General features: G+C 35.7%; 2 protein-coding genes across 2 annotated transcripts; both read right to left on the reverse strand.

Moving 5' to 3' along the window:
* Positions 1-529: 529 nt before the first annotated feature.
* Positions 530-2299, reverse strand: LOC114386832 (stem-specific protein TSJT1-like). The gene is made up of 5 exons (XM_028346888.1): positions 2143-2299; positions 1762-2038; positions 1358-1598; positions 1131-1251; positions 530-951 (listed from the first exon to the last, which is right to left on the reverse strand). Exons 2-5 carry the CDS (start codon positions 1968-1970, stop codon positions 767-769), a joined length of 756 nt encoding a protein of 251 aa, XP_028202689.1. The 5' UTR covers positions 1971-2038; positions 2143-2299; the 3' UTR covers positions 530-766.
* A 4801-nt stretch (positions 2300-7100) lies between these two features.
* LOC114387972 (acetolactate synthase 2, chloroplastic-like) lies at positions 7101-9358 on the reverse strand. Its single transcript, XM_028348278.1, has one exon. The coding sequence runs from the start codon at positions 9278-9280 to the stop codon at positions 7319-7321; it is 1962 nt and encodes a 653-aa protein (XP_028204079.1). The 5' UTR covers positions 9281-9358; the 3' UTR covers positions 7101-7318.
* Between the last annotated feature and the right edge of the window lie 340 nt (positions 9359-9698).

Here is a 9698-nt window from a genome sequence, read left to right on the forward strand (position 1 = left end):
AATACTAGCAACACATTCTCGGATAAGTGTGTTACTAAGAGTGTGTTTTTAGCACTCATCTACCGCTTATAATTCTGCCTTGTGTTGAAACACAAATAAAACATTACTGTAATGAAATGTTTCCTTCGGGATTTGTACTCATTTCCAAGTCATACAAAAGTTACCAAAAGAAATTTCTTTTCACATATATATATATGGTATTTGTATACAAATATTTTGATGGAAGTATTATAGTCAAGGATCTATTTAGCACAATAAATGTTGACAGACCACATAACCAGACTGTGTACATTCAACTGAACAAATAATAATGTGCGTGATTCCTGCCTTGCTTGATTTTGTGAAGGGAGATTTAACAACATACTAGCATTAGTCCCCGTGTAATGAACGGTTTTTTAAGAGAAAAAAGCACACAAATAAAAGCAATTGAGTGAATAATAAAAATTGAAAACCTATTCAGTCACATGTGACGACGACTAATCAATTTTTATATAATTATCGATAACAAAAGCAAATACACACACAAGAATTTAAAAGCAAAAAACTGAAACTTCTTATTATTGATATTGGAAATTACCATAGTCATGTTCAACATTGAAGCATGAATATGTACAGAACAATGGAACCAAACGAGAAAAACTACATAACCCAAAAGAGCTGAAGCCTAAAAGCAGAGTCAGCACCATCATATTAAGTTGTGTACTCTTAACCACTTAGAAAAGGGTTTTAAAAAAAAGTTGGGCTATGATTAAATCAGTCAAGTTTGTTAGCTCCATGTGGCCCAATTAGCTTCACTTCCAACACGAGGCATCACTTGGATCTTTGTCTGAGAGTCAACATTGAAGTTAGCCCCACACATAAATCCCTCGCTGTCAATCCTAGGCATTGCTTTCATCTTCTTTGTTGGATGTTCAATGCTCATGAGACCATGCTCACTATGAAACATACACCCTGCAATTCAACGCCAGTAAAGCTTTAAATTCCAGACACAAGTTACCCTTTCAAATGTATTTACGTTTTCTATTAGTCCACATTTAATTTTGCCATTATCTTATAATTGTCGATCTGATATATAAAAATTAGTAATTTGAATGGTGGTTTAGAATATTCAAAGCTGCAAATTTACATACCATTCGGAAATGGTGCAAATGATTTAGCACAGCTTGCTTTTATAAGCTCCAGATTTTCAGAAATAACTATGGAACCATCAGCTGCAACACCCCAGTAGAGCCCAATCTGGCCATTAGAACCCTGCTCAAACAAACAAATTAATATTCAATCCTAGAAAAATTAATAACACCATGTATACATGGCCAAACCACACATTTCTTTTGTATAGATCAAGAAAGAGACTTACAGATGCAACAAAAACTGTTCCATCCTTGTTGTCATAGATCACAAATCCAAAACTGCCTTCAAGTTCTTTGAGGACTTGATCAGCGGGGTATGGACCCCTGTCACGAAGAGTTCGATATGCTTCAGTGATAAACATGGCCTCATTTGTTCCCTTTGATAGCCCATACTGCTTGTTGAGCATGCTAAGGTTGTGCAGGCCACCCAGGAAGACACAGTATATGTTATCCAAACCACTAAACAACCTGTGACACATTTTTCTTTTGTATTAATAATTCATAAATCCGTTTCACAAACAATAGATTCATTAACCTATCAGCCATGAAATTTGAAAAGGGAATATACTGATTACAACAATAGATTAATTCAATGCCATTCATATCTCAAAGGCAATTAAATTAAGCATACCTTTGATGAATGGAGGGCTTGTTTGAAGGGGAATAGGCTAGCAAAGCTTCATTCCCAAAGCACATTGAGAAAGCATTGGAGGAATTGCAGGACATGAAATCCTGAAGGATTTCATGACTTAGCTTAGGCTTAGTGCATGAATTCAACGAAGCTGGACTGTTCAGCTCTTTGGGTGCTTTAACCAACTTCTCCTTGAAAATTCCCAACATTTTTGCCTCTATCTAGGAATTAGTAACTTCTCAAAGAAATGCGCCAATATCAGTAAATATGGTATTAACTGCAGAAAGAACATGAAAAAAATATCAACTTTTGGACAATAATTAATGATCATCCATATGAACAAATTGGAAGGAAAAAAACTCTAAAAAGTGGAGAATGTACCAAAAATCAGCAATCCAAATAGTTGCAGGTGAAGAATGAGATTTAGAAAACGGACAAGACAGTGATGATAGGAAGAATGAGTCGATCATGCTTTCATATATAGATGCAATAAGAAGAGAGAAACTGTGTCATGTCAACGTGGCAATTCTATCCCAACATGAAAAGTAGATAAAGATGAAAAAGTAAAGTGTAGCAATCATTAAGTTTATAATAAATGAAAGTCAGAACTGATTTAAAATATAGTAGTGGTAAAGAGTCATGAGAAATTTATATTATTAATCAGAATATCAGATTATAGATCTAGAAATGTTCTTGGCCACATGATTTCCAAAAATGCTTCCATATATGAATGAAATTGTGAATATATATTTATATTATTATCTGTAAATTCGATTTGCTGAAAAGTTTATAGCATACTTATGATGCAGTCATGAAATATTTCCCAAAATGGGAAAAGGAGAAATTTTTTTATGGATTTTGGTAATAAGTACCTTGCATTAGTTAAAAAGTAAAAAAAAAAAAGATTTACTTGTGTAAATTATATGAAAGATAATAATAAATATTTTTTTTTTGTCTGGGATAAAAATATGATTAAGTTTTTTAACCATATTTTTACTTTAAATTTCTTAATCATTAATTTAACATTTATTCTTTTTTTAGAAGTAAAGGAAATGGTCTTTGGTGACCTAATTAATCAGAATCTAGAATTGGATGACGTGGCAGTGATTGGTTGGAAAGGCGTAGCGGGAGACACGGTTGTTGGAATACGAGGCCAAGGTCTTATCCATATTCACATGACAATGATCTGACTCAGCTACTTCCATCCTGCAGAATTTAGATCCTTTTAAGTATTTCATTTTTATTAATATTCTTAATTCTTTTAAATATTATTATTTATTTTAAAACTTAAAATAAACACATCATGCTAATTTGGAAAAAAAATATTATTATTATTTTTAAAAATACATTAAATTTTATATTCTTATAACTTTAACAAATTTTAGTTGAAATTTTATATTTTAAGTATCTTATTAAATTAATAGACATAAAAAATAAAGTCATTTGAATTAAATAATTCGTTTTAATAACTTCCCATTTTTTTATTCATTTTGTTTTTATATAATAAAAATAAAACATTTAATAATAATAATATTTTAATTATATTTTACTCTTTCTTAAAATATACTATAATTTCATCTTGTTTAAAAATAATAACAACAGTTTATATATTTTATTTTTAAATTTTATTTAAACTTTTAGAAGAATCAGTGCATTAACTTCAAATTAATTGGAAGGTGCAGCGTTAACGTTAACACTGTCTCTTTCTCTGAAGCATCCAGTGCGTCATACATAGTACTGTGTTTGATCTGGAGTTGTTTTCTCTTTAACGTAGTATGGTCTTTTATGAAAGTTGTTTGGTTGAGATTAAATTAGCATACTAGGACAAAAAAGAGGCTATGATAGGACAAAAAAATGGGTGATACTGTAATGTATTTAACATAACAACACGGTCAAAGAAAATAGATAAAATTACGTATGTTTGAATTGAAGGTCATATAAAATAAATAATGCAACAATTAAGTTTGGATACCTCAAACTCACGGAGAGTTAAAGATTTAAAGGCCCTAATTGTCATAAAAAAAATTGAAGATCGTCTAAAATAAACAATGCAATAATATATTACTATAAGTACGAATTTTACTTTTTTTAAAATGATAATGTATATAAAAATAAAATAAGGTATTTTTTTCTTTAGTTTAAAAGGATAACAATATGGACAAAATCACCAAATTGGGTCCCTTTTACAAATTAATTATCAAATGGGTCTGTTTCATTTTTATTTATCAAGGGGATATGTTATTTTACTACAAAGCGCTTACCTAAGGGACACGTTCCACCAGAACGCGACACATGGCGTGACTTGACAGGACGATGGGACAGGGGTAGAAGTGGTGGCCTGCTAGGCACGACCACTAGTGGTGGCCTGCCAGACGCTACCAGTAGTGGTGGGGTCCAGGCGCGTCCACTAGGCACGTCCCTCTTCTTATAAAACTCTTTCCCCTCCGTTTCATTTTCAAACAAAAACGTTGAAGTGAGCTGAGTTGAAACGTGTTGAAACGTAGTAATTTTTATGTCTAGCACATTATTATTATTATTATTAGTTAAGCTCATAATTATTGATGTTGTTGATATATTTTTTTAATAGCCAAAATTTATACATAGACATTAAAAATAAATGCCGATTGTTTTGCGTCATAAGTGTGCAAAGTAGGAAATTGTTGTGACAGTAATTTAATTTATTTAGAGTATTTCTAACCGGTATAAAGCACTTCAACACGTTTCAACTCAGCTCACTTCAACGTTTTTGTGTGAAAATGAAACGAAGGAAAATGGGTTTTATAGGGAAGAGGGACGTGCCTGGGGCCATCACTAGTGGACGCGCCTGACAGGCTACCACTAGTGGTCGCGCCTGGCAGGTCACCACTTCCACCCCTGTCCCATCGTCCTGTCAAGTCATGTCACATGTCGCGTTCTGGTGGAACGCGCCCCTCAGGTAAGCGCTTTGTAGTAAAATAACAGACCCCCTTAATAAATAAAAATGAAACAGACCCATTTTAGTAATTAATTTATAAAAGGGATCCAATTTAGTGATTTTACCTAACAATATGATACAAACATGTTAGTTTTATATGCATACAGTTTTTTCCAGGCTATAGTATTTCATTGTACAATGTTTTACTTTGTTGGCAACTTGGCAATTGGCATTGTATATATATTGAGATCGATCTTTAATCAAAATATTTCCAGTATTTAGATTATGTTAATTGTAGCATTATCGCCCAAAATTAATATAAAAAAAATTAAAAAAAAAAACACTAACTTTGACTGTTGTCTTCTTCGTTCGGTATTGTTTATAAAAGGTTCCCCAAAGTGTTGCTTATACTTTGTGTCAACCAATAAATAAGTGTTGCATATACTCTGTGGTAACACAAGCATATAAGCATGTCTGTACATCCTTTCCAATAGCCTAATATACATACACATGTTGCCTATATCTTGCCCATAAATATACAGTATAACCAAATTTCATTAGTTTGTTACCTACATCTTGTATTAGTTTGTTGAAAAGGTGCAAATTGAACATATATAATATAAACAAAATCTGGGGTGATATATATTATGCTAATTTATTAAAAAAAATATTATGCTATTAATCAAAACTAGGTATAAGGGTGAAAAGTTGTCATAGACAGGTGGTTGAGTAGAAATCAAATGCGTACTAGAATGTCTTTAAGAATAATATTTTATTGAAACTATTTTGATAATCTCTACGTTTTAAAAAATTAATCTCAAAATTTCATCTATAAGATATGTTGCTTTAAAAAAAATGACTTCAAGCATAAGCAAGCTCGAATCTCATAATCGTGGGTTTGGCAATAAATTGTAAACACTTAATTAAAAAAAATTAGGCAATGTAACCATTTTCAATATACACAAATGCAATGAAATGTTGAATAATAATTTCTATCCACATGCAATATTCATAAAATACCTCTAAAAGTGTAAGTCGTGGCACTTAACATTTGGTCTGATTCTTCACCAAACTGTGAAAGAAGCTTCTCTTGCCTTTAGCTGTTTTCCACCAAGCCTGACAAAGCTGTAGAAAATCAGATTCGAATATAGCCCCTCTGATATATAACTCTGTCGTTGTAATGGTTGTCCATCTAAACGGTAAAGCCTTCGCTTCCTTTGGGCACAACTCCGATTCAGAAAACTTTATAGCTGCAACTAGAACTTCTCCTTTGCAGTCATGAATCATAAGGCCCAAACCAGTTCCACTATTGCCTCTAACACTAGCATCAAAGTGTGTTGTGTCTATTCTGAGACCCAAACCTCACTCTCAAGTCTCAAACATACTAAAAGGGGCAATTAACCTCTGCCACTCTAAGTTCGTGGCACTTTTACTTAAAGTTCGCATACCCTCTTTAAAGATAAAACTCCTACTATCATGTTAAGATCATCGGTTTAAAAATCAATGAACATAGTTTTTTTTTATTAAAAATTACAATAAATGACATTATTTACATTAAATATTATTTTTTTCTATAAAAATTCAAGACATTAACAAGCAATCTTCAAAAATTAAGAAAAGGCATCCCTAAAGCCTAAAGGCAAAGCTGAATTTCTGGATGTCTTAATTCCAATTTCAACGTACTGACTTAAATTGCAAATTGTTCATTGATCGTGAATATATATCATTTTGTTCTTTGAAGGATTTTCCTTCTAAAAGAATTAGTAACTTGATTATAACCCATAAAAATAAGTGAAGAGGCTATGCCTAATTTGCAAAAACTACAAGAAAAAGTGGGATGAAGAACACAATCTAATTTGTTTGCCATCGATTTTAACCAGCAAGTCAGCAGCTGCATAAAATGACCTAGCTCTGTTGAAGAAAACTTTTAGCTTCTTCCTCTGTTACGAACTCAATTAAAAGACCTGCTACAGACAATTTCAATTTGCATTAAAATCGGATGGCATTACACAATTTGATTGACTGTCACCACAAAAAAATAAAGATTTGTCACGGTTAGTACCTAAAGGAGACAGTGAACTCAATACGATAAGAGCAGAGAGTCATAACGCTACTAGAGCAACCATAAGATCACGAGTACCAAGCCAAACCCAAAAATGGAAAGGATTTTTCCATCTTTCAAAATTCCATAGAATTTTTAGATTCAACATTTAAATTTCAAAATTGAATATTCCAGTTGTTAATTTTGCATTAAAAAAAAAAGTGATGAAAAGAAAGTAAAAAAGATGAGGTCCTTTACAAGAATGATTGATTTTTAGAATTTAGAAAGGAGGATGTGATGATAATATGCAAATTGGTGTATTTTCCATAGCTCACTATTTGTTCTGTGCTTGGTACAAAGAAATTAGCTTCTTCTGAATTCTGATTTGCAGTATTTTGATCACCAAGTAACCATTAGACATTTTAATAATGTTTCAGTAACAATCAACCAAATAACCAAAGAGACATATAATTAACAAAAATAACCAACATTGTACGGAAAAACAAGCAGCCTATCTTAGTTGCCAACATGAATACAAAATTTAAGAAGCTATTAGCTTACTATTTTTACAAAACAACCATAAGATAAATTTGCTCAGGAAATCAGTAACTTGTCCTGCCATCACCCTCAGTTATCACGTCCTGGAAGGTTCCATTGCTAGGAATCATGGGCAAGACATGCTCTTGATGGGGTACAATGACATCAAGAAGATAGGGGCCAGGGGTGTCCAACATTTTCTGAATTGCCGCTCTAAGGTCTTCTTTCTTGGTCACACGAGCTGCCGGTATCCCGCAAGCATCAGCAAACTTCAACATATCAGGAAATATGGCATTCTCATTAGAGGGGTCTCCCAGATACGTGTGAGCCCTGTTAGACTTATAGAACCGATCCTCCCACTGAACAACCATACCCAAGTGTTGATTATTCAACAACAATATCTTAACCGGGAGCTTCTCTACCTTGATAGTGGCCAGCTCCTGAACATTCATTATAAAACTCCCATCACCATCAATGTCAACCACAACCGCACCCGGATTAGCCACAGCCGCACCGATGGCAGCCGGCAATCCAAACCCCATAGCACCAAGACCACCGGATGTTAACCACTGCCTAGGCCTCTTGTACTTGTAAAACTGAGCAGCCCACATCTGGTGCTGTCCAACTCCAGTACTCACAATAGCATCCCCATTAGTCAACTCATCAAGAACCTGTATAGCATACTGAGGAGAAATCTCATCCTCAAAAGTCTTATAGCTCAAAGGAAACCTTCGCTTCTGCTCATTCAGCTCTTCCCTCCAACCTCTAAAATCAAGCTTCCCCCCAACCCCTCTGCTCTCCAACATGTGATTAATCCCCTTCAACGCCAGCTTCAAATCAGCGCAAACCGAAACATGCGGCTGCTTGTTCTTTCCAATCTCCGCCGAATCAATATCAATGTGAACTATCTTAGCCCGGCTCGCAAAAGCCTCGAGCTTCCCCGTGACACGGTCATCAAACCTCACCCCAAACGCAAGCAAAAGATCAGCCTTGTCCACAGCATAATTAGCATAAACAGTCCCGTGCATCCCAAGCATCTGAAGAGAATTCTCATCAGCAATGGGATAAGCACCAAGACCCATCAAAGTACTAGCAACAGGAACACCAGTGAGCTCGACAAAACGCCGCAATTCCTCACTAGAATTCAAACAACCACCACCAACATACAAAACAGGTTTCTTAGATTCCATAACCAACCTCACAATAAGCTCCAAATGATTCTCATTGGGAGACTTAGGCAACCTAGACATGTAACCAGGTAACCTAATTGGTTGATCCCAATTAGGAATCGCAAACTGTTGCTGAATATCTTTGGGTATATCAATTAACACAGGGCCAGGTCTACCCGAAGTGGCTAAGAAAAACGCTTCATTAACGATTCTAGGAATATCATCAACATCTAGAACGAGATAGTTATGCTTTGTGACGGAACGCGTTACCTCGACGATGGGGGTTTCTTGGAAGGCGTCGGTGCCGATCATGCGGCGGGGGACCTGGCCGGTGATGGCGACGAGGGGGACGCTATCGAGCATGGCGTCGGCGAGGCCGCTGACGAGGTTGGTGGCGCCGGGGCCGGAGGTGGCGATGCAGACGCCGGGGATGCCGGAGGAACGGGCGTAGCCCTCGGCGGCGAAGACGCCACCCTGCTCGTGGCGGGGGAGGACGTTGCGGATGGAGGCGGAGCGGGTGAGTGCCTGGTGGATCTCCATGGAAGCACCACCGGGGTAGGCGAACACGTCCGTCACGCCCTGCCGCTCCAGCGCCTCCACGAGGATGTCGGCGCCCTTGCGGGGCTCCTCCAGGCCGAATCGGGAGACAAAATCTTCGGCGGCGGCGGCGGTGGTGGTTTTCGCGGTTGCATCGGAGAGGGCGCTGGAGATTTTGAGAGAAGGGCGTTGGGAGTGATAGGAACTGTTTGGGAGGGAGGGAAATTGGAGGGCGAGACGCAGAAAGGGCTTCTGGGAAGATGATGATGATGAAGAAGGGAGGGCGGTGAACGCAGGTTTTGGGGCAGTGGTTGCCGCCATTTTCAAATAGCACCAAAAGGTATCCAATCCAAACCTAAATCAATAACAAGTGAATCACGGAATCACATATTATACCTTATAGTTATATCTATTGTCAATTCTTCGTGCTGATGCCACATTGTTAGTGTGTTTATGGTTTTCATTGAGTAACCTATTTTAGTTTATAATTTTATTTTATTCGCGTTAAAACGTTTAATGATCAATTTATAATATTTTATCAATCAATCAATATATTATATAAAATTAAGTTAGTCTTTTTAAAATTTTAGTTATTTTTAATTTCTTTAATTATTAATGCTTGAGACTTGAAGTTGTCATATACTGAAACTCCATCATCTCAAGAATGATCAACTCTAAATAATTCTCAAAATGTTACAGGACAAAACTATTTAGTTTGGGGACATTGTAAGCAAATTGA

The sequence above is a fragment of the Glycine soja genome, chromosome 15 (assembly GCF_004193775.1).
Source record: "Glycine soja cultivar W05 chromosome 15, ASM419377v2, whole genome shotgun sequence".
In the NCBI taxonomy this organism is placed as follows: domain Eukaryota; kingdom Viridiplantae; phylum Streptophyta; class Magnoliopsida; order Fabales; family Fabaceae; genus Glycine; species Glycine soja.

Bases quoted from the DNA above. Each gene is read 5' to 3' on its own strand.
- LOC114386832 (XM_028346888.1), bottom strand. From the start codon at position 1,970: ATGTTGGGAATTTTCAAGGAGAAGTTGGTTAAAGCACCCAAAGAGCTG. The intron at 1,599-1,761 runs GTATGCTTAATT...AATGTGTCACAG, and splicing joins AAGCCCTCCATTCATCAAAG to GTTGTTTAGTGGTTTGGATA. The intron at 1,252-1,357 runs GTAAGTCTCTTT...TTGTTTGAGCAG, and splicing joins GAACAGTTTTTGTTGCATCT to GGTTCTAATGGCCAGATTGG.
- LOC114387972 (XM_028348278.1), bottom strand. From the start codon at position 9,280: ATGGCGGCAACCACTGCCCCAAAACCTGCGTTCACCGCCCTCCCTTCT.